Here is a 23,316-nt window from a genome sequence, read left to right as displayed (position 1 = left end):
TCCCCGATCGGGGACGCCAGCATCAAACCACGAGACGAAGGAGGGGGACACGAAGGTGCCGAGGCGGGGGCCTGTGCCGCAGCCCACCGACCATCTGGCACCGGTTGGCGGCGGGCGCAGGCGGACGGCACGGCGTGGGGGACGCGGCGGTGGCTGCGGCACGCGGTGGCTGGAGCACGCGGCACCCATCCTGCCCCGTGCCAGGGAAGGTGACTTGCTATGGGGCGATTCATCGGCTCGGCTGGGATGTTCTTCTGGCTGAGATAAGGGTGCAAAAGAAAGGTGTGGGGTGGGCACCTACCTGCAGAGCTACCCAAAGCAGAATCTTCGGGGAGGGGGGGGGAGCAGGCGGCTCCCTGCAGCGACAGACCCCAGCACCCAGCACCCAACCTGCCGCTGAGCCCTGCCACCTGCTCCCTCATCAGGGCAGAAGCGTTTTGCAATTAGCTGATTGCTCTGCTGCTCCTTCAGCTGCAACTCGGGGAGCCCCGAGGATGGAGGGGGGGGGGGGGGGCTGCCGCGGGGTGTTGGGGTCCTCTCCCCTCCCCGGGTCCAGCCCCGTTTTCCTTGGGGGAGGCTGGGTTGGAAGCAAAGAGGCTGGGGCTGCCCCCCTCCAAGTACAAGGGTATTTATTTCATCGGTACAAGACAGAGACAGCACCTTCTGTGTGTTGGGCTCTTCCCGGTTACTGGTTTGTACATTCAGAGAGCTGCGGCCGGCTCGGCCGGGGCGAGGAGGGGGAGCGGGTCCCGCTCAGCCCCCCCCCAGCGCCAGGGGGGTGGCTGCTGGCAGAGAAGACCCCCCCCCCTCCTCCTCTGCCCTTGTGCCCGCGGGCGCCCGAGCCCCGGGGCCCCGTGCGAGCGTGTCTTGAGTGCTGAGGTTGGCTGTGTGCTCCTCCATGCAGTCTGTGCGGGGCTACGTTCCCCGCTTCCTTCATCCCTGCCCTCCTCCTCCTCCTCCTCCTCCTCCTCCTCCTCCCCTGCCCGCGGGGTGTGGGGGGGGGCCGGGACCCCCAGCCCTCATTTTCTCGTGTGCAGCGTGTCCTGGAACTTGGTGCTGGTGTAGCGAAGGTGGAAACCCTTCTTGTTGATGGTGTCGTCCGAGTGGAAGCGGATCATCACCGAATCTCCGGCCGAGTAGACCTCCTCGGGGGGCTGCCGGGGTGAGGGAGAGGGGTGCTCAGGACCACGGGCATCCCCGGGATGCGCGAGCGTGGGGGGGGGGGGGCGAAATTTGCAACGGGGAGGGTGCGAAATCATCGCACCCCCGTGTACAACCCCAAATCCCCCCCGGGAATTTCTCTGCACCGCTCCGGCTTGGCTCGGCTTCACCCATCGCCCCTGCAGCCTCGCATGTCTCCCTGCCCCGACCCACCCCGTCGCTCCCCCCATCCCCAGCTCACCCCGGACCCGCAGAAGCGGCCGAGGCGCGGGGCCGTCCCGTCGTAGCCGTCGAAGAGCTCCATGTAGTCGTAGCCGCAGTCGGCTTCCTCCTCGATCTCAAAGGTCTGGAAGATGAGCTCCACGCCGTAGCCCTCCTCGGCCATGATCACCCACTCGCAGTCCGAGCCCCCCGGGTAGTTGTTATCCCCAAATTGCGCATGCGAATACAAGTCCTTGGTCTTCACCTCGGCACGGACCTGGCCCCCGCACACTGGGGGAGAAGCCGACAGCGGGGGGGGGGGGTGGGCAGGGGGTTGAGGAGGGTCCACGCTCTCCCCCCACCCCATAACCAGGTTCCCCCAGCCCCACGGCGGTACCTGTGGTGTGGGTGGCCTCGAAGCCCTTCTTCTGGACGGAGTTATCGGAGACGAACTTGAGGAACATCTTGTTGCCCGAGGAGAGGAGGGGCTCGGGCTCTTTGGCTCCGCAGAAGCGGCCGAGCGCCGGGGCTTTGGCATCCTTGCCGTCGTAGATCTCCAGGTGGTCGTAGGCACATTCCTGCTGCGCCTCCACGTCCAGCTCCGAGAAGGTCTGCGGAGGCGACGGCCGAGCCGCCGGCATTCGGAAGGGCTCGGTGGAGGGGACCCCCCCCCGGTGCTGCCCGCCCTCCCAGTGCCCCCCCATCCCTACCAGCTTGACGCGGTGCCCCGGCGTGGTGGTGATGGCCCAGGTGCACTCCTTCTTGCTGGGGTATTTATCGGGCCAGTTGGGGCTGGTGATGGTCCCTGAGATGGACGTCACCTTATGGTCGCAGCCGGCTGCGGGGACAAGGAGGGGGTCACGGGTGCATGGGTGGGGGGGGTCCCGCCGGGGATGCGTGGGGCGCAGACCCACCTTCCTTGCAGTCGTGCTTGTTGTCGTGCAACACGAAGCCGCTGCGGCACTGGCACTCGTAGCTGCCGAAGGAGTTGAGGCACTCGTGCTGGCAGCCCCCGTTGTTCTTGGAACACTCGTCCTTGTCTGCCGAGAGAGAGCAGAGGGACCGCGGCTGAGCGGGATGGGAAAGCCCGGCGGCCGGCATCCCGGTACGGCATCCCGGCACGGCACAGCCCTGCCCGGTGCGTGCCGGTCCCCAGCCCCACACCGCTGCCCTCCGGGGAGCGACCAGCCAAGCAAGCGCCTACGGCCAGCAGCAAGCAGATCCGCCGTCCCTTGCCCGAGCCGGGGCAGCCCCCGCGAGTGGACGGGATGGGTCCTCCTCTCCCTGGGTTCACCCATGGGCACAACCATTACCTGCTTACGGTACGGACGGGGAAGGCAGAAAAACACACAGTGACAACCAAAGATGCACAAGAAAGACCAGGACGCGGGAGTCCCTCTTTACTCATCGATAGGGAAATGTCACAGACACGGTAAAAATCGGGAAAAAAAAAAAAAAAAAAACAAGATCAGCTGGTCAATGACAAAAACAACGGGGATGGGGCAGGAGGGTGCTTAAAACCAAAAAAAAAAAAAAAAAAAAAAAATTTTTTTTAAAAAATTAAAAATAAGGCCAACAACCAGTTCTGTCAAGCAAGGGGCTGCCGGGGCCAGTGGCACGGCTTGGCTCGGCTCGGCCCCGGCGTGCTCCCGCGCGGCGGCCGGGGCCGCGGCGTTCCTGAGAAAGATGGAGAGGACGGCGTGGCTCAGGAGGGGCCCCTCGGCCGCTTCTGCAGGCGAAACTTCAGGCCGGGCGGGCGAGATTTCGGGGGCTGCAGCTGCTGCTTCTTCTCTGCAAAGAGAGAGGGAAAAAAAAAGGGGGGGGAGCGATGGGGGAGCGGGGGGGGTGGCGGGGGGCGGCGGGGACGGCGGGGCATGCAGAGCGGCAGCCGGGGAAGCAGGCAGCGGAGGGGACCCCCGCGAGCCCCTCGTGCAGCCGGGGCTCGGCGGCGAGCGGCTCTGCGGGGAGGAAGAAGAGGAGGAGGAGGTGGTGTGGCTGGCTCTGGGAGGATGAGGATGGGCTTCGGGTGGGTTCCCGGGGGTGTCTGGGCTGGGGGAGGCATGGGAATGGCAGCGGAGGGGTTCGGGCTCGCCCGGAGCAAGGCGTCCCCCCGGGCTGGCCATACTTACCTCCCGGCGCCCACCACCTGCCCGAGGTCCCTATCGCCGGTGTCTCAGGGCTCGCCAACCCCCCCCAGAGCCCCCCGCTTTGGGGCCGGGCCGGGATGCTCCACGGCTTATCACCCCTCCTTGCTCCCCCTCCCCACGGGGCGATGGTGTGGGGAGTGGGCAGCGGTTGGGGGGAAGCCAGCGGCAAGCGGGCACCAGCTACCCGAGCATCCCTCTCCGAGCTCATAGCGATGCTGGAGAAGAGCATCCCTCCTGGAGCCAGCAGCAGCAGCGAGGGTAGGGAGGGGGGGTCCTGTCCCAGCCCCCCCCAACCCCTCGGGGCAGCCCCAAGCCCCGCGGCCGCCTCTCAACCGGAGGCTGTAACCTGACGTCTCCTAGGTCTGAGAGAGGAAGCGAGGCGGAAAGGCTCGTTTGGGGATGGGAAGGGGCTTCGGATGGGCCGGGTGGGCTCAGAGCAGCTCCAGCACCGGGGGAGCGCGCGTGGCATCGCCCCGCCGGCAGGACGGAGGGAGCCTGGGCGGGCGAGACAAGAGCGGAGAGAGTTGGCAGAGGAAAGAAGCCCACCGGGTCGGTGTCTTTAGCAATCCTTTATTCTAACCAGCTTGCTCGCCGCAACCCGGCATTGCCGTGCGCTCACCGTTATCCCGGCGTGCATCCGATGGCTCCGGGCTGCTCACCGCCCCGCAGCCCCCGCCTGCACCTATCACCCCGCTACGGACCCCCCCGTGCACCGGGGCTCGGCGGAGAGCCAGGGGGACGTACCTGGGTGCCGACACCGTGGCGGATTCCCGGGCGAACGCATCCTTACGCGCGAGCCGACGGAGCCGGCTGCTGCCTCCCGTCGCCCCGGCCCGCGAGGAGGAGGAGGAGGAGGAAGAGGAGGAAGAAGAGGAAGGGGCCGCATCTTCGCCGGGGGAAAACGGGTGCCCGGGCGGCCAGGCTGCCCATGGCACCGAGGGACAGAGCTCGGTGGCTGGCTGCGTCCGGAGCGACGGGGAAGGAGCGCAGAGACCCTCCGCGGCTAAAAAGGAGCCGCGCGGGAGATGCTTTGCCCAAGGCTGGCCGGGAGCGACCCTGGGGGGGGGGACCGGAGGAGGGACCCTGGTGTGGCCGAGTCCTCCAGCGTGGTCCTGCTGCCGGGAAAGCCCGAGACCTGAGCGGCGAGAGGTGGAGGAGAGGGTTTGGTGGTCCGGGATAGGGGCAGCCCCCATGGGACCGCCGCACGTCCCGGTGGGAGGAAGAGGAGGAGGGCAAAGGGGAGAGGGAAGGAACCCGAAGCGCGGCGAGGGGACACTCACCCGGCTGCCCCGTGGTCCCGCTGCCGCTCGGCCGCCGGGCTTTCCCGAGGTCTCGCTTTGCTGGAGGGTGCCGGCTCCCGATGGCTGGGCCCCGCTGGGCCACCTTACTTGCCTTGGTTTTAATTAAAAAAATAAAGCAAAGATACTCTACCCCTGGCCCGCGGGTCTCTGCCGCTCCGGCCAGCTGCCGGGCTGCCTCGGGGAACCCCGAGGGCTCCTGGGGATGCCGGCTCCCACCGCTCTCCGCAGCCGACCGGCCACGCTGCCCCTCAGAAACAGCCTCGACAGGGCCAAAAAGCAGCGGGAGGTGCAAGGCATCAGCGGTCCGGTCCAGCCCAGCCCAGCCTGTCCAGGAGGTGCCGGTCGGTCGCTCGCTCGCTCGCGGCCGGGCTGATGTCCAGGGCACCGCGCCGTGCCGAGGGAGACCCTCTCTTGCACGAGGGTCCCGTGGCAGCCCCCAGCCCGGGGACCGGCCCCGGGTGATGCTTGGCGGTGGCCGGCGGTGCGTTTCGCTCCGTGTCCCCATCCCTACCTCCCCAAGACCCAGCCGAAGGTGACACCGTCTCCTGGCCGGGTGGCCCAGGAGAGGAGAGAGGACCACAGAACAGACAGGGATAAGCAGGTAATGGTTTTTGGGAGGAGGGACCACTCCGGAGACCTGAGACATGGTGGTGGCCGGATGCCGATATTCCCGCTACGGCGTTAGCCGGGATGCGGAACACCCTGCCCGGGAAGCGGAGGAAGCCCACGGCCGTGCAGCGTAGCGGGGTGGAACAGCACAGCAGGCAGCGGAGCGGAGCATCGCTGCCCTCCCCGCGGTAGCATCGCCCGAGGGGTGCAGTGCCCGGCCCGCGGCGGGGCTGGGGGGCGGCTGGGGGGAGAGCTGCTCCCCCCTGGCCAGCGCTGGCCCCTCCGGGGCTAAGCACATCCCTGTCCCCAGAGCATTTCCCCCTGCCTCTGCGGATGCAGCCGGAGCCCAGCGCCCGCTGGCCATTTGGGGACCTCCCGGGAGCACCCCAGCATCTGAAGTAGGACCCGATTGCCCCCCAAAAGAGGGGAGAAGCCTCAAGAGGCAGCAAAATATGCTGCCGGAGGGGGTTCAGACCCCACGAGGCAGAGACCCAAGGATCACCCTGCCGCCGGGCTGGGACCGGGGGCTGCACCCCCGGCGCGGGCAAGGACAGGCGTTAGCAGTGGTTTGGGGGTGCGGGGAGGGTGGGCTCGGTGAGGGAGGGCAGGGGATGCCCGTGCCAGGGCCGGGCAGCTCTACCTGAGAAGAAATGGGCTTTGAAGCCCTTTTTGGAGACGGTGTTGTCGGACTTGAACTCGATCCTCATGTTGTTGTACTGGGAGGTGATGACGTCCGGCTTCTCGGCGCCGCAGAACTTGCCGTGCAGCTTGGAGTCGGCGGTCAGCCCGCTGCGCACCTCCACGAAGTCGTATTTGCAGACCTGCGGGGTGCAAGGAAGGGGAGGGGGGGGGGGACGACAGGGGGCTGGTGGCACGGCTGTGCCACCCTGCCAGCCACCGGCGGTATCGGGGAGACGCACACGATGGAGAGGGGCTGCTCCCCGGCTGACTCACGTCATTGCCCTCGGTCTCGAAGAAGTCGAATTGCAGGGAGATGCGGTACTGGGTGGGGGCCACCAGCTGCCAGATGCAGTTCTTGTTGGGAGGGTACTCCTTCGGCCACCCCGGGCTGGTGATGGAGCCGTTGAGCTTGGTGAGGAAACCTCCGCAGGCGGCTGCAGGGTGGGAGGCACCCAGCGCCCGTCACGTCCCCGGGCTCCCTGGGATTAGGGATGCTGCACGGAGCGGGTGGGGGGACGGCGAGGCCGGGGGGGGGCGCGGATCACTCACCCTCGCAGCGGCGCTTGTCGGAGGCCAGCTCGTAGCCGGGGTCGCAGGCACACTTGTAGCTGCCCAGGGTGTTGACGCAGCGCTGCTCGCAGCCGCCGTTATTGGGACGCGAGCACTCGTCCACCTCTGGGCAGGGGCAGTGGGGCTGAGCGGGCAGGCAGGGCCCCCCCGGCCCCCCAGTCCCACTCCCCCGGCACATCTCCTACCTTTGAAGAAGTTGACGGCAAAGCCCGCCTTGTTGATGGAGCCGTCGGAGACAAATTTCATCCAGAGCTTGTTGGAGGTGCTCTTGATGTCGTCTGGTTTGTCGTAGCCGCAGTAGCGCCCGATGAGGCTGCTCGACTCGCTGCTGCCGTCCCGGATCTCCAGGTAGTCGTAGGCACAGCTATCGTGCCGCTCGATCTGGCGGGGGGTGTTAACGGGGGGGGACACCGTCTTGGCCTCAGCATCCCCAAACCCTGCATGTCGCTTTCCTTATGCCCACGCTTCCAGACCCACGCACCCACCAGCCAAGGGAGCTGGTCTGCTGCATGGGGAAACTGAGGCACGGAGGCAGTGCAGAGGGATGCGGGTAGCCAGGCAGGGCAGCAACAGCCCCGCTGCAGCCCCAAGCTTGTCCCGTGCGGTGCATTGGGTCGGGGAGATGCCACTGGGGAGATTTCCCCTTCCCACCCCAGGGAAGGGGGGGACCGGACCGGCACGGCACAGGGGGATGCTCGCCCACCTCGAAGGACTGGAAGGTCAAGCCCACGTGGAAGCCCTCGGAGACGGTGATCTTCCAGATGCACACCTTGCTGGGTCGGTAGTCATCGGGGTAGTTGGGGGACTGGATGTGCCCGTTGTCCTTCTTCACGTCCCCCCCGCAGATGGCTGGAAGGGAGGAGAAGCTGCCTGAGCCCCCCCCCCCCCCCGACCTTGCCCCACCGCCGGCCCCGTGCCCCCTCCCTGCCCTCCCCTACCTTCGTAGACGGCGAAGAAACCTTTGCCCACCCAGTTGCTGCTGCTCCGAAACTCGACCCAGAGGCGGCTGTCGGTGGAGATGATGGGCTCGGGCAGCTTGTTCCCGCAGAACCTGCCTGGGGATGAAGGCGTGCTGGGCTGCCGCTGGCCGGGCACCCTCCTCTTCCTCGCCACCACGTCCCGGTCCCGTCCCCCCTGTCCCCGCACCCCTTGCCAGCGTCCTAAAGGGAAAGCGCTGCTTCTCCCCCCGCTCCCCTCCGGCTTTTCTGGCTGTGTCACAGAAACTGGTTATTTCAGAGTGCGGGGTCAACTGGGATTTGGGGAGCATCCAGTTCACGGGGATAGGACCGAGATACCGGCATCTCCCTGGGGAGAGATGTGCCGGCCAGCTGGGTCAGCCGTACTGGTTTCACTGGTATGGGCCAGCAAACTGGTGAGCCCCGTTCACCCCCAAAAACCCCTCCGGGGCCAGCTTCCCCCCGCCCCGGGGCTTTGGCAGGTCACAGTCGGGCAGGGATACAGGCAGAGGGGAGCCCCTCGCCCCGCTGCCTGCACCCGGAGCATCCCCGCGGGGCAGGAGGTGAGGGCAGCAGGGCAGGCAGCGGGGCAGGCAGTGCCGGCCGGCCAGGCTAAGAGCTCCCGGTTGGTTACCTCGCAGCGTGGCCTTTCTCCAGAACCCGTCTCTCACCTCCACGTAGTCGTACCAGCACAGCCGGCTTCGGTAGAGGTCCAGGGTGGTGAAGTTCAAGATGATCTAAGGTTGGGGACAGAGGGGGAAGAGAGTGGGGTGAGCCCCCCCAGCACCCCGCGGGGTCTCCGTCTGCCGTGCTCGGCCGTGCCGGGTACCAGCGGTCCAGATGGCACCAGGACCCGCTTGGCAGTGATGCCCGGCAGCATCCCGAACCGTAGCGAGGCACCGGGCAGTGGGGATGCTGGGGTTAGGGGCACCCCGAAAAAAGGGTAGAAGGTGGGGCAAGGAGGGAGAGGAGGGCTGGGAGGAGGTGGGGTGCCTTCGGTGCTGTGCCGGCGGCTGGTACCTTCTCTCCGGGGGTGACGGAGATCCTCCAGACGCAGTGCATGTGGGCAGAGTATCCGTTGGGGAACTCAGGGGAGGAGAAGTTGCCCTGGCTGTCCTGGAGCGTCTCCCCACAAGCTGCAAAGGGGGAAAAGCAGGGGTCAGGTCCCCCTCGAAGCCCCCAGCATTGAGATGGGCAGCATTGGGTTCAGACCAGCTCCTGCCTCCAGCCCCCCTGCACCCTTTTACCACCCAAATTCCCAGCCCCGAGGACACCTCTGCAAAAAACCCCCGCCGCCGCCTTGCTGCAGCAACCCCAAAAACCCCCAAACCTCACCGGCGCGGCTGGTGATGCTCCTGGCTTCCCACCACCCCCTCGCAAACACCGTGCCCCCCCTCCCCAGCCACCGAGCCCTGGATGCAGGAGCCATCCCATGGCCCCCCCCCCCGTGCCCTGCCACGCCGCGGGGGCCCGGCTCGCCGCCCGGGCTTTGGGCAGGTTTACGCAGCCGCGGCTGGATCTGGCCCAGAACTGCCATCTGGAAGCCACATGATGCCGCGGCCACGGCACACGGCGCTTCGCTCCGGCTGTCGTGGGGCCAAGGCGGCCGCCCCCCACCTCCCGCTCGGGGGGGGGGGGCTGCGAGATGAAAGGTGAAACGTGAAAAAAAAGGCAGCTTGAAACCTGGGCTCGCTGCCTTTTTTCCCTCCTTGCTTCATAGTGGAAACAAAGGGAAGGGAAAGCTGGGCTGCAGAGGGGATTTTGGGGGGGGGGCTGCTTTTTGGGGGCTTATTTTTTTGTTCTCCCCTCCAAACTAATCACTTTTCCTGCTCGCACTCGCAGCCCCGTTCCCCTGCAGCCCCCGAACGTGGCATGGCTGGCTGCTGGGGCCCCTCACAAAGGCGTCCCTCTTCCAGGCTGCTAATTAGTTGCTGGAATTAAGCGGGAGCGTGCGGGAGCCAAACTCCTTGCAGATGTTGCTGGTAAAGTCCCAGAGCACGTGCCTGCAGCCGGGGGGCTCGTGCCAGCCTCCCCAGTGCCCGGGGCAATGCCACCGCTCACGGGCCATGGTCCTCAGTGCCGTTCAAGGTGCCGACACGTGCGCCGGTCGTGCCGAGCATCCCTTGCTCTGCACCGGCCCCGGGGAGGACCGTGGTCTGCGGTGGGACCATGCTGTCCCACCCCGGCGGTAACAGCCCTGCATAACGCCCAGCCGTGCCTCATCCAAAACCCTCTTGCTGTTGGGGTGGGTTGGAGGATGCTCTTGGAGGATGGTCTCCGAGGACGCATGGTCTCTGAGGATGCTTTGCTCTCGGAGGATGCTCTGCTGTCAGAAGATGCTCTCAGGGGATGCTCTGCTCTTCAAGGATGCTCTTGGAGGATGCTCTTTGGGGGATGCTCTTTTCTCAGAGGACTGGGAGGAGAGGGCAGCTGAGGATGCCCTTGCTCACACCGGCAGAGCCCCGTGGCTCACCGAGGTCTTGCATTTAGCTTCCGCTCACAAACACCCCAGAAAAGTGCCGTGGCTGGAGGAAGGCAACTTGCGTGGTCCTCGCGGGGGGTCCGATGGCGAGGAGGACCCCAAAGAACGTTTTGCCACTGGGAACAGGGGATGCAGCCAGGGCGATGCTTCCTTTGTCAAGTCTCGGGGTGAAAGCAGAGCCGTTCCCCGGGAGATACGGCCCCGTGCGCGCTCACCCCAGGCCGATCAGCCCGGCGGCCGCTCCAGCCCCCCGGGCAGTGACCCACCGCCCCGGCCCGGGGCTCGGCAGAGCCGTCCCGGCGGCACTCACCCGGGCAGCGGTAGAGCTTGCGGGCCTGGGCGATGTCCCCTTTGCTCAGACGCGTCCGCTGGCCGATGGCAGGCCGGACCCCGTTCACGTCATACTTGGGCAGGATGGTGTCGAGGAAGATGCCCCTGGGGCGAGAGCAGGCAGAGGCTGAGCGGCGGCTGGAAAGCGCCGGGTCTGCGGCTGCTCCCCGCTGCTGGGGGAAGGATGCTAAAAACAGCCTGGCTAATTAAAGCCTGCGGGCCGGTGAGTCAGCGGGGACGTGTCCCCGCCGGAGGTGACCGCGGGGACAGCACCGTCCCTGCCCTGAAATGGGATGCCATAGGGCTTCATCCTGCCCGGCACGCCGTGGCACGGCTCTGCTGGAGATGGGAGCCTTGCACAAAGTGCATTAACCTCATGCAAAGCTGCTAATGTGCCACCGTGTCCCCCCCCCAAGGGCTGGGGACCCCATGCCACTGTCTCCGGTGCTGTGGGAAGGCCGGAGACCTGTGGGCGAGCTGCCCCGGCCGCATACCTGGAGAAGGTGTTCCTGGCATAGTGCATGATGCTGTCGAAATCGTACGTCTCGCCCAGCGACTCCACCTCCTCCGGCTCCATCTTCAAGAAGTTGTACTCCTGCCCTGCGGAGGCAGGCGGGATGGGGATGCCGTCAGGGGGAACCCCGGCTTTGGCAGCACCCCATGGCAGGGAGGAAGAGGAGGAAGAGGAAGAGGAGGAGGGAGGCTGGTCCCTACCTGGCTGGATGTTCTCCCGGATGATGGAGACGTGGTCATCCCGGTCGGGGCGCGTGTGCTCGTGCCAAAACCCGATGACGTGGCCCAGCTCGTGCACCACGATGCCGAATTTGTCGCAGTTTTTGCCGATGGAGATGGCCTGAGGACCCCCTCCTCGGCGGCCCACATAGGAACAGCACCTGGGCGGGGAGGTGGGTGGCACCGGGTCAGCCCCGGCTCTCCCAGGGGATGCCCCTGCGGCGTGGGCATCCCGGTGCTTCCCTGGGTAAAGACATGAGTCAGGCTGGAAGCATCAACCCTCCTGGTCCCGCTCGGTGCGGAGCATCTGGGAAGCATCCCTGCTGCCTCGGTTGGCTGGAAACTTCAGCCGTCCTGCCCACGCAGGGAGCTTGAGCTGTGCCTCCAACCTCAGCTCCGCCTGGAAACTGGGAGACCTCTGCTCCTGCCCCCGGGCTGCCTGGCACAGCACGGCACGGCCGCGGGCAGCCCCGGCATCCCGGGGCGCTGCTCCCATGGGTGCCCATCCTGCACCGGCGATGGACTCTCGCTCGCGCCGGGCAGCTCGGCTGGTCCAACTCTGCACGCCAGCCCCCAGGCTCAGGGTTTGCGCCCATGCAGGGGCGCGGACCGGCACCCCCCGCCGCCGTTCACAGCCCGTTCCAGGGGAAAGCCTCCTCCTAACCACCATCTGCTTGGCTGGGGCTGTGCCCTGACGCGTGAAGACGCTGAGCTCTTCCAAACCCCTGTTTCCTTTGGCGTCAGCCCTGCTGCAAGCCCGGGCTGGTGCCGCGCCACCGACCTCAGCCCCCGGCCCACGGCGGCCAGCGTCACCGGTCGGTGGCTCCGAGACCTCCTGTGCCCCAACCACCCGCAGGGACCGGACCCCAGGTACGGGTCCCCTTTGCACCCCAGCCCTCCACGAAACCCAGAGGGTCTGGGCCACCCATTTAGCACCACGCACACACCGACGTGGGCCTTTCGGTGCCAAGGCACGTCAGCCGAGCATCCTAATAGCCGCCACGCTCCCTCCTTGCAGCGCAAGAGCCAAGGGGCAGGGTGGTCCCGGTGCATGCCCGGGACCCCCCCCCCCACCTCCGACCACGTACCCGCAAGGGCGGTAGGTGAAGACGATGTAGCTGTCCTCATCGTTGCGCTCCAAGAAGGTGACGCAGGTGTGCTTCTCCCAGTGCCGCATCGCCTGCCGGAATATGGCTCGCTGGCTGCCTGCGGGAGGGGGCGGCGGGGGCCGTCAGCCCGGCATGGGGAAACTGAGGCACGCCGGGGACGGAGCATCCGCCCCCGGCTCGCCTGCACTCACCGCTGAAGTTGCCGCTGATCACGTAGGGGATGACCCCGTCCGGCCACACTCTCTCCGGCCGGGACGTGGCGGCACGGCGGCTCCGTGCCCGCTGCCGGCCCCGGCTGCGCGGTTGGTGGCCCGGCCGTGGGCTGGCGTTGGTGGAGTTGCTGCCTGCGGGGAGCGGGGTGGGGGGGGGGGGGGGGTGAACGCGGGCAGCCCCCCGGGGACGGAGGCGGCCGGGAGGGCTGGGATCGCGGTGGTACCTGAGGAGTTGGTGGGCAGGCGCGTGATGGTGTGGCGAGCCAGGTCCACCACCCGGTCCACCTGGAAGAGCTGCAGGTCTTCCTCGTCCAGAGCGATGTCTCCCAGGAAGGCAGCTGCGGGGCGGGGGGGGAGGAGGAGGTGTGAGCCCCCCCCCGTGCCGCTGCCAAGAGACCCCAAACCCCATCGGGGCTGGGCTCCCCGCACTCAGCCTCTCCCCAGCCCCTCCGCACCCGGCATGCCCCTGATAGAGGAAGGCAAGCCCTTCCTCCTCCTCCTCCTCCTCCCCCTTTCCTTCAACCGGGGGCCGGGAAGGAAAGCGAGCGTGGTGCTGGCCGGGCTCCCCCCCGCTCCCCAACCCGCCACCGTGTCGGCTCTCCCAGCAGCCAGAGTCAGCCCCGTGCTGACATCTGGTTCGCATAAAGCCCGGTCCATCACTTTTTAGGGTTTCTGTTATTATTTGTGTTGCAAAACTGCCTTTTTTTTTTTTTTTCACTGTGCAAAACCCAACGCTGGGCTTGGGACCCCCTTCCCGCCCGGCTCCTGGCCCCCCAGCCCGGATTCGAGCTCCGGCAGCCCTGAGATGCTCCAGTGACCTCTGAGTCATCTGCCACCACGAAGCAAAGCCATATGGCCCGGGAAGCTCCCGCTGCGCCCAGCACCCGCAGGAACGGAGCCGGCCGAGGAGCGTCCGTCTGTCCGTCCGTCTGCCGGGGCCAGGAGCCCCTCCGGCACCGCTCTGCCACGGCTCCCGCGGTGCAGAGACGCTTCGACATTACAGGGCTGGAGGACATAACCCTGCCCGGCCCTTCCTCCTCCTCTTCCTCCTCCTCTTCCTCCTGCCCTCCCGCGCGCCACGGCTTCGCCATGAGTCAACGCTGCAGGACGCGGCTCCCGGCTTCGGCGTTTGGCCGGCGCCGAGCCCCGGGGACCCGGCTTTTGCGGAAACGCGGCAGCCTGAGCACGAGGGCTGGCTGAGGTCATGCCGTGCCGCTGCGCCAGCGCCGGCACAGAGGCTCTGGATGTGGCCGGCGTGGGGTGGAGCCGGGTTTCTCGCCGGGTTTGTGGGCATCTGGGGTGAATGGGTGGTCCTGGGCATCCCCTGCCCTCGCCGGCCCCTGGGGAAGGGCAGGGAAACGGCAGCGGTGGGCAGTGGGGTGGCCGGACCAGCTTAGGGGCTGATGGGGAGTGACGCCAAGTTCGCGCTCCGAGCGATTAGCAAGTGGATCCCAAAAGAGCCGCTAATTACGAAAGCAAGGCGGGACATTTAGGATAAGCCTGACAGGTCCAAAACAACCGGCGCGGGGTGAGAGGAACAGCCCGGGCACCCTAGCTCAACCGGACCCCGTGGCTTTGCGTGGCACCCAGCCCAAACCCCGCTCCGGCGGTGGCGTGGAGCGTTTTGGGGTGAAAGAGCCACGTTTTGGGGCTGTCCCCGGCACCATCCAGCCGGTGGGCCCATCCCAGCAGAGGAAGCCCCAGGGCAGAGAGCAGACCTGCCGGCAGAGCCAAGGGAAGAGCAAACAAGCCGGGGCCGGCACCTCCCCTGGCACCAACCTGCCGCTGGCACGGCCAGGCTGCAATTTGAGGGCAGAGCAGAGGCAGGAGCCGGCCCCGGCCTCCCCGCACCCTCCCCGGGGCCGGGAGAGACGTGTCCGAACGGGCAGCGCGGGGGAGGACCAGGGCCCGGGAGAAGGACGAGCTTCCCGTGCCAAGAGCTGCATGGAAAGACAAGGGAAAGTAAGCTCGCTTACAGCCGAGCAAGCGCCGGCAGAGCCAAGTGATATAGAAACCATATGTGAGGGATTTGGGATACGTGAGAGAACCGGGCAGGCGAGCGCGGGGACGTGGGGCTTGGTTTCCCAGGCGGTGCGAGGCAGCTCGACTCCCCCCAAAATCCCCAGCCCGGGGTGGGGGGAAGGCGGCTTGCTGCTCCCGGAGGGGACATCGGAGCCGTGGGGCGGAGACGAGGGGGCGTCCTGGCAGCGATCCCTGTAAGGACACGTTGGGGACAAGCCCAAAGCGTTGGATTGAGAAACTTCCACGTTGGTTTGGGCTCTGGTCGCTTTCTCCTCCCATTCGCTCCCTGTGCACCCTGGCCCCGGCGACACGTGGGCTGGTTTGGGGGTGGGGGGGGGTCTCTGCTCACCAAAATCCCCCAGACGCTGTTAACCTCCCCGAGGGGCTTCGTCGGAGATGCTGCCACGCTGCTGCCACTTGTCCCTTCCCGGTTCGTGCCTCAGCAGCTCGCCAAGCGAGCATCCTCCCTCCAAGGTGGAAGGGACCCCGTGCAAGCGAAGGGGACCCCCTGCAAGCAGAAGGGACCCCCTGAAAGCAAAGGGGACCCCCTGCAATTGAGGGGCTCATGGGGTGAAGGTGCCAGGGGCAGGAGAGGTCCCAGCCCACTGCCACGGGCAGCGAGGAGCTGCCGAGGTTTGGCAGAGCACAGGTCAGAGGAGGGGGAAACTCATGGGGGAGCCGGGCTGGGGTGCAGCAGGGAGATGCCGGCCCGGCTTCGTGCTCACTGGGGAGCAGACAGCACCCACCGAGGCGTCGCACCTCTCGGCACCCATGCCCAGCAACCTGCACCCTCACCCTGCCGGGGCACGATGCCACTCGGGTGCCCGAGAAAACCCAGGACATGGGGCACAGCTCCCCAGCCATCCCTGGAGGGGACCCGGTGCCCCCGAGCCGTTCCCAGCCCGTAGGCTGTGCCCTCTGCTCAGCCCGGGGCTGGACGTGGAGACACCGGGGGCAAGGTCCGAGCCACAGAGGTGCCAGCGGGTGGGATGCGGTGCCAGCGGGGCAGATATGATGCCAGCGGGTGGGATGCGGTGCCAGCGGGGCACCAGCTTCAAGGGCAGGCACCGGCCACGGGGTCATGGTGGCCCCATCCTCGTCCCCATCGGCCAGAGAGGGATGGGGACGGGAGTGGGGAAAGGACAAGGGGGAGCATCTGGGATCTGGCCACGCGCATCCCTCCCGCCACCCAGAAAACAACCAGCTGTTTGGGACCCGCTGGCGAGGCTCCCACCGAGCTCTTCCTCACCCCGAAGCCAGGAGATAACTCAGCCCTCCGCTGTTGTTTGACTTTTTGTGCTATGTATTTTCTTTCGGGTTCTTGGAACGGTGACGTAACCCCCGGGGCTGAAGCTTTAGACAAACAAGGTTTTTCATTTGGAGCCGGGGCCAACCCCTGCAGCACCCCATCCCGATGCTACAGGCATGTCCTGCCCGTGCACGGCTCGGTGGCTGTCCCTGCGTGGTCCCTCTGTCCTCCCTGCCATGGCACACCAGGGATGGAGGAGCTGCTCAGCATCCTTTATACTCCTGGGCAAGGCAAGCAGTGGAGAGGGGTACCCGTGGGCCTGACCTCTCCAGCATCACCAGGATGTTGGGATGAGCCTGACCTCAGACTCCACCAAGGCTGGGGACCGTGTCGCAGGAAAAAAAAAAAAATACCCCGCGGGAAGAGGCCGGGGCGCGAACGCGATGTTCTGGTGAGCAGGCAAAAGCAAACAGAGCGGCGGGGAAGCCTTGGCAGGGGAGGGCGGCAGATAAACAGGACGGGATCATGTTCCAGGTCAGTCTGGGGCAAACGAGCCTCCGTCCGCGGCACCGGACGGGAAGGACCCTCGTCCCTGCACAGCCTTCACCAGCCCTCGAAGCGGCACAGGGCAGGACGGGCTCCCGTGGCTCCGGCAGGATGGGCAGCATCCCCTGCCCGGGAGCAAAAGCTCAGCCCAGCCTTCTCTCGCTGGTTTAGCAGCTCCGGCCCAGCCACTGCGAGTCCTCGTGCGATGCCGAGCCATGAGCATCGCTCCCGGTGCGAAGCGGGGAGCAGAGGGAAGGGTTCGGAGCGTGAGAGAAGGCAGGGACTGAGCCGCTCTGCCCCAGCCAGGGACGGAGGCATCGCTGGGGTGGGATGGAGGAAAGCGGTTTAATAGGTGCATCCCGGCCTCGGCCGAGCTGCCGGGTCGTAAAGCCGTGGAGTCACCGGGGCAGCATCCCACTGGCTCGGCAGAGCCGTTAAATATGTGAGGAATGCTCCTCGCGCCGCCCCCTCGCCCCCGCACGCCAGCCCAGCTGCGCCCGCTGCGAGCTCCGCTCCCGGCAAAACATGCCGGGGCCACGGCGAGAGGAGCGGGCACCCCGCTTGGCCGGGCCTGGGGGGGGGGGGTCCCCCAAGCTTCGGGGGTCTGCCCTGCCCGGAGAGCCCTGGGACGGAGGCGTAGGTGTAAAGGCGGAGGGATGCGGAGCATCCCAGGGGCTGTCGGGGTGGGGGGGAGAAGCCCCCCATTGCTGCTGCCTCCTGCCGAGGTCCCCGCCGGGTGCCAGCTCTCCCCCTGCCACCTCTGCGGTGGCCCCGCAGAGACCCCGAGGACAACGGGGACAGGACGGAGGCACGCCGCAGAGGTGAGCCAGGCCCTGTCCTCTCCCCCGGCGGCAGCGCAGCCCCTCTCCTGGTGCCCCTCGCCGGCAGCCGGAGAGAGGGAGCAGCCAGCCTGTAAATGCCGGGGCGAGGAATATTTGCTTTCCCAGAGCACCTTCCGACGAGCGCAGCAGGCACAAAGCAGGAATTCAAGCCTCGGCGGCCAGGCTGGGAGCCAGGCCAGATCGTGGCCCCTCCGCAAGCAGTGGGGAAACTGAGGCACGGGGGGACGGAGCCGGTCAGCACCAAGGGGCAACCCCCCGGAGGGCCAGTCCTGGCACACAGCCGCTCTGCTATCGGTCACTGTCCCCGCAGGCAGCCTGCAGGCAGCTGGGACCCCCTGCCTGTTCTTCTCTTGCCGGCACATCCTTGTCCCAGCCGGTCCCTTTGTGAGACCGGCGGCTGTACCAGCACCGGGCACCCTCCTGCCAGCAGCCGTGCCCTCCTTTCCCCAGGGTGCAGGCAGAAAGCAGCATCCAGGCAGCCGGGGAAGGCAGAGATGCTAAAGTACATTGTCCAAGGCGGAGGGATGATCCCTCTCCCCAATTCCCCTCCTGTTTCCTCTGTGCATCCCTCTGTGGTCCAAGGCACATCTCGCCCGGAGGCAGCGCCCGTCTCCGCCACCGCTTCCCCGGGCATCCATGGCCAATTCACCTCCCCAGCCCTGGGCACTGGGGTGCAGGCTCCGAGCCCTTTGCCTACTCCGTGCCAGGCGATGCTGCAGCATAGCATGGAATAAGCACCGTGAAGCCTGGCCTCTAATAAACACGGCCCGCAGCAGCAAACATCTTCCAGCTAATGAATGTCCGGGGGCAGGTCAGGAGCAAGAGGGATGGTTTGATCACTCCGGGGGAGGATTTTCCTTCTGTTTCTCTTCCGTGACAGCAAACGGAGGAGAAAGCCTCCTCTGGGGCTCAGCGTGGAGGATGCCAAACCTAAGGCATGTCCGAGCCCCTGGGAAGAAGCGGGGGAGAGTGCTGCAGAGCTGCGTGTGGGGAACGGGCTCTCCCTGCCTCCCCTCTGCAAAGCCAGGTCACCGAGGAAAACACAGCCTGGGCCAGCGGCATCGGTCACTTGTGAAAGGGAGAGCTGCTGGAAAGGAAAATATTTGCAAATTGCTCTGCCAAGGGGATGGGGGGGGGGTTGTTGTTGCATTCCCCTGCGAGGAGGGGAGCCCAGCGGCGGCAGGGTGAGAGCGGGGACCGGAGCCCATCGGGGACCGGAGCCCATCGGGGATGGGAACGCGCCCCGACACCCGGCTCAGCACATGTGGGGGTAACCTGGGCTCTCACAGCTCGGGGCGGCCGCCCCGGCAGGACTGGCCCCTGGTAGCGGCACTGTGCCTGTCCCTGCCGCTCAGCACCGGCCCTGCCAAGGGGCACCGGCTCCCAAGGGCTCCCAGACCTCTGTGCATCTGCCCCAGGGCTCTGGCTGCAAACATATACCCCCCCCTCGTGCTTTTATTGCACAACCCTGTCCCTGCCAGCCCTCCCCAGGCACCGATTAACTCCTTCCAAAGTTTGCTTGCAGCTCCCTGCCCGGGCTGCTTAAACCCTCCTGCAGCTTGAGAGAAGGGGGGATTTTCTCATTGCCTTTTGCACGTGTATGGAGGGGGATTTGCCATGCAAAGCCCCTCCCGGGTTAGACGGGACAGCGGTGACCGACAGCCCTCCTGCAGCCCTTGGCCAGGTTATAAGCAGGACACTCGCTCTCCGCAGCTCGGCGGGATGGCAGTGGGATGCTGTTTTCTCTCCCCTCCGCGACGCCGGAGACCCCCATGAAGCCTCGGCAAAGCCGTGGGCAACCAGGAGGGCAAGTTCTCACCCAGAAAACACCCTCCGTGGCACAGTCAAGATGAAAAATTTGGGGAAAACCACCCATGAGCCATCCTCCCTCCTTTCCCCGTATCCCTCCCGGCTGCTTTGTTCTCCCCGGGTCCGGCCGTGGCTCCCCAAGGCCGCCCCATCCCGCCGGCCATGTGTTTCCCAGCCCCGGCACGGCGGCGGATAAAGCCTCAGGAAACGCCATCTCCCCCCTCGCCACGACCCGCCGGCGTGAATCAGCAGCCGGAGTGTTTCCCAGGAGCCGGGAAGGGAGGGCAGCGAGGGCGGGTGGGCGAGCGAGCCCCCCGGCCTCGCCGTCGCACACCCGGCCCCCGCCGGAGCACGCCGCCGCGCCGAACGGGTGATTACACAAAGATAAAGCAGATCCCGGGATCGGCCTGAGATTTCCAAGGTCTCTGTGCCATCCTGAGCCCCGAACCGCAGGCCTCCCGCCGGCCCCGGCTCCGCGGGTGGATTTTTACCCTGCATGAATAAGCGACATATAACGGCTGGAAAATATTTTTGGGCAGCTTGACAAGTGTGACTGCAACCAGTAGCCTTCGCTGACTACGCCTGGAAAGTGTAATCTAGGTGAAACCCAGGCGGCCGGAGCCAGAGCGCTCCAGGCACGGCTGGGAAGCTTGTACACCCGGGGAGGGGGGCTCAGGCCCCCAGCCCCATCCACACACGCGATGCTCCCTGTGCCGCCCGTGCCCATCGCTCTGCCGTCACCCCGCGGGCAGGAGATGCTGAGCCCCCCGTGGACAGCGTGGCAGAGCAGATTCCCCCTGAGCAGCTGCCTTGCGGGGCTGCGTGAGCCCTGCAGAGCTGCGCACCCCCCATATCCCCCTCCCCACGAGCGGGGGGAGCAGGGTGACAGCACGGCCGTGGGTAGCAGAAGCACACCAGCCCCCCCAGTTTAGCGTGGCACCTCCAAATGTGGCCGTGGAGCCGCACGCGGGGACCGAGGCGGGCTGCATCCCTCCCCAGGTGCTGGGGGCACCCGAGGGGTCCCGGCTCCCGTGGCCGAATTGCTCAGCAACCCCCCCCAGGATGAGCCAAGAACAAACACTCGGGCCGGACATGTTTGGTCAGTGCTCGGACAGGCTCTGCAAACACAGGGAGCCGCGGCCGAGCTGCTCCCCCGGCGTGGCGGGGTGTGGTGGGAGCGATGCCGGCTGCTTTTCCCGGCCGGAGACTCGACCAGGATCCAACCCAGCGGCTGCTCTCTTCACCGCTGGGCACCGAGACCTGGATATCCTGCTGACCGGGTGAAGGGAAACCGGGGCCACGGTTAATTCCTCCCTCCCTGGCTGCCCGGGGGCTGGTCCAAGGGCCGGATCTCCCAGCGGTCCCATTTTGGCATCCCTGGCGAAGAAGCGGCGGCACGGGCAGCTCTTCCCCTGCTGTGGCAGGGATGGCCCGCTGGCACCGGTGCAGACGGGTGGCATCACCGGGGCGGCCGGTGAGCCGCGGGCAGCCGTCCTGCCAGGGCGGGCGGCCTCAGGATACCTCTGGCATGAGTTGTGCCGAGGAACCCAAATTCCTCTCCCGGCACTTCCCTTCCCCGTAGCCTCGCCGGGAGCCGCGGCAGCGGCGAGGCCTCGGTGCTCAGCTTTTTCCAGCGCTGCCTGAAGCCTGGGGGGGGACGACTCGCCACCCCAAAACAAAAACAAGCCCCCACATGGGTCAGGGGGATGCTGGGGGGGGGTGTTTGTGGCTGCCGAGCAGCCCCCGCTGGTGGACCTCCCCGTCCCAGTCCTGTGGATATCAACTGGGGGTAAATACCCGGCTCGTGAGGTGCGTGGCAGGGCCTGATCCCCCCCCCCCCCGGGGCCCCCATGGAAGAGCTGCAGTAATTAAATTAGTCACATAAGGATCTCGTAAAGGCACGCCGGGAAGGCGGGGGGGGGAACAGCCACCTCGCCGGCCCGAGAGGCGATGGGGGTCTCGGGGTGCGCGGGAGCGGGGTGAGGAGGGGGCCCTCGCCCACTAGCAAAACCACTCCTAATTAGTTTGGCTCATCAGCGGGCAAAGCCTTCTCTCTCCCGTGCAGCTGGATGAAGCGGGAGCGGAGCGGAGGCTCCAGCCGGCTCTGCCCGGACAGTTTTGCAAGCCTAGCTGTTTCAGCCCGGGAGGGCAGGAAGGGAAGGATTTTTGGCCAGAAAAAGCCCTCATGTAGACAGAGTTATATCAACAGACGCCTTCCAGTGCAGACAATGCCATTAAAGAGAAACGTGATCCTCCAGCCAGGACCCGCCAGACCCAAGCCCTCGCCTCTGTGTTCAGCCCTGCCTGTCCCTCCTGTGCCTCAGTTTCCCCCCCCCCCCCAAAAAAAAATCCTTCCATCCCCTTTATCTCGCTCTGGGAGACAAGGACTGTCCCCCCCGTGGCACCCAGCCTGCTCCCAGCCCTTCCAAAATCTAAAGAACAGCTCAGCAGCAATCCCCTAACCCAGCACGGAGGGACCCCGGCCCGGGGAGGAGGGGGGCACGACAAACACCTCCCGGGCTGAGCCTGGCCCGGGCGTCCCGGGACGCTACAGCCCGACCGGCCCCGGGGCGGGGGGGGGGGACGACGACGAGCTTTCTCCGGTTGCGGTTTGGGAGAGAAGGAGAAAACCAAGGGGCACGGAGCGTGGGTCCGGCTTTGGGGTGGGATGGGGTGGGGGCTGCCCACCGCCTTTGACAGCTGCCGGTGCGGCCAAAGCTGCGGAGAGAAAGCGGGGCGCCGGGCCAGCCCCCCCCCCCCGCTCCCCACCCTAAGTACAACCAGATGCATCCCCGACCGGGGCCGGCCGCTGCCCCCCCTCCCCGCCGTCGTCGTCGTCCACCCCCCCCCCCAGCCCCGGCAGCGGGGAGCCCCCAGCCCCGGGGCCAGCACGGAGCGGAGCGGGGCGGGGAGGGGGGGGGGAAGCCAAGTTTCCCCGTTGCAAAGCCCCGAAGTTCGGAGCCGTGGGGGGCACACACTCCCCCTCACTCACACACACTCACACCAACAACCCCCCCACCACCACCCCCGCCGGGTTCCCCTTTGTCTGCCCGCCCGGCCGCCCCGGCCCGGCCGCCCCCCCGGTCCTACCGGCTTTGCAGGGGTCCTTGTAGTCCAGGGGCTCCGCGTCCTCCTCCTCTTCCTCCTCCAGCACGTAGGAGTAGTCGGGGAAGTGCATGGCCCGGGCCAGGAGCAGGCAGAGGAGCAGCCCGCAGGTCCGCAGCCCGGCCATGGCTCCGCGGGCAGCGGGCGGGCAGGGGGAGGCGGGCGGCTTTTTTTTTTTTTTTTTTTTTTTTCCCCCTTCTTTCCTTCCCTTCTTCGCTCCCTTTTTTTTTTTTTCCCCTCTCTCTCTCTCTCTCTCCCTCTCCCTCTCCCTTTTTTTTTTTTTTTTTTTTTTTTTTTTTTTTTTTTTTTTTTTTTTTTTTAGGGAAATGAGATCTGGCGGGGGCGGGTTCAAGCGCGGAGCTCGGCCCCTGCAGCCCCGGGCGCAGGGCTGGGAGCGGGGCCAGCGCTGGGGGGGGGGGGGGGGGGGCGGCGGGGCCGCGCTGCTGCCGGGGACCCGGTCCGCAGCCCCCGCTTCTGCCCCCCCCGGAGCCTCCGGTCCGCAGCCTCCGGACCCGGTCTTGCACCCCCGGACCCCGTCCTGCACCCCCCTAAGTCCCGGTCGTGCTTGTCCCGTCCTGTACCCCCCACCCCCGGTCCCATCCCGTATCCCCCAGCACCGATCCTGCCCCTGTATCGCCCAACCCCAGTCCTGCACCCCCTCCTGAGCCCCCCCAGTCCCCGGTCCTGCACCCCGCAACCTCTGCTCCTGCACCCCAGTCTACACCCCATGGCCCTGGTCCTTCACCCCACATCCCCAGCCTGCAGCCCCCATTCCTGCACCCCTTCCCACACCCCCATGTCCTGGTCTTGCACCCCACATCCCTCAGCCCTGCTCCTGCACCCCCCACATTCTCCAGCCTTGCACCCCATATCTCCTGGTCCTGGACACCCCCAGTCCCACAGCCCTGGTCACCCCACATCCCACGTCCTCCCAAGCCGTACTGGAGCAGGAGGAGGAGGAGGCAGCATCCCTAGCGCACGCACTCTTCCCAGACATAGGTGAGCTCCGGGCCCTGGAGCAGGCACCGAGAAGCTGCCTGCACCCCACAAACCCCCAGGGCAGCCTGCCTCCTCCTGGGGGGGCTCAGCCCAGCCAGGTGTAGCCAGGACCCCCCCACCCCGGGATGCCATGGGAGCGTGGGGCCGGTGCTCCATCTGCCTTCCCTTCCCGACACCAAAGGCAGCCCTGCACCCAGAGACACCCAACCTGCACTGGTCACAGGCCTGCCAGGAGCTGGGCGAGCACCCTGGG

General features: G+C 66.7%; 1 protein-coding gene across 4 annotated transcripts; it reads right to left on the bottom strand.

The window, feature by feature from the left end:
- Positions 1-612: 612 nt before the first annotated feature.
- BMP1 (bone morphogenetic protein 1) lies at positions 613-22,253 on the bottom strand. Of its 4 annotated transcripts, XM_030035737.2 has the most exons (20): positions 22,050-22,250; positions 12,716-12,829; positions 12,471-12,623; positions 12,259-12,376; positions 11,153-11,331; positions 10,933-11,038; positions 10,419-10,543; positions 8,647-8,762; positions 8,261-8,363; positions 7,609-7,725; positions 7,374-7,519; positions 6,856-7,051; positions 6,650-6,775; positions 6,374-6,534; positions 6,060-6,240; positions 2,277-2,402; positions 2,073-2,200; positions 1,760-1,973; positions 1,403-1,653; positions 613-1,154 (listed from the first exon to the last, which is right to left on the bottom strand). In XM_030035737.2, exons 1-20 carry the CDS (start codon positions 22,189-22,191, stop codon positions 1,020-1,022), a joined length of 2,937 nt encoding a protein of 978 aa, XP_029891597.1. In that variant the 5' UTR covers positions 22,192-22,250; the 3' UTR covers positions 613-1,019. The 4 variants fall into 4 exon arrangements, with proteins under 4 accessions (XP_029891597.1, XP_040984443.1, XP_029891598.1 ...); XM_041128509.1 differs by lacking the exons at positions 12,716-12,829; positions 22,050-22,250 and having other exon boundaries at positions 12,259-12,350; positions 12,471-12,550; XM_030035738.2 differs by lacking the exons at positions 613-1,154; positions 1,403-1,653; positions 1,760-1,973; positions 2,073-2,200; positions 2,277-2,402 and adding an exon at positions 2,729-3,153 and having other exon boundaries at positions 22,050-22,252.
- Between the last annotated feature and the right edge of the window lie 1,063 nt (positions 22,254-23,316).

The sequence above is a fragment of the Aquila chrysaetos genome, chromosome 13 (assembly GCF_900496995.4).
Source record: "Aquila chrysaetos chrysaetos chromosome 13, bAquChr1.4, whole genome shotgun sequence".
Lineage (NCBI taxonomy): Eukaryota > Metazoa > Chordata > Aves > Accipitriformes > Accipitridae > Aquila > Aquila chrysaetos.
The sequence above is the reverse complement of the archived record's forward strand: the minus strand, read 5'-3'. Positions and strand labels throughout refer to the sequence as shown.

Coding starts and splice junctions, on each gene's coding strand:
- BMP1 (XM_030035737.2), bottom strand. CDS start 22,191: ATGGCCGGGCTGCGGACCTGCGGGCTGCTCCTCTGCCTGCTCCTGGCC. Junction 12,830..22,049: donor CAAGGACCCCTGCAAAGCCG/GTAGGACCGGGG, acceptor CCCGCCCCGCAG/CTGCCTTCCTGGGAGACATC. Junction 7,052..7,373: donor TGACCTTCCAGTCCTTCGAG/GTGGGCGAGCAT, acceptor ACCCCCCGCCAG/ATCGAGCGGCACGATAGCTG.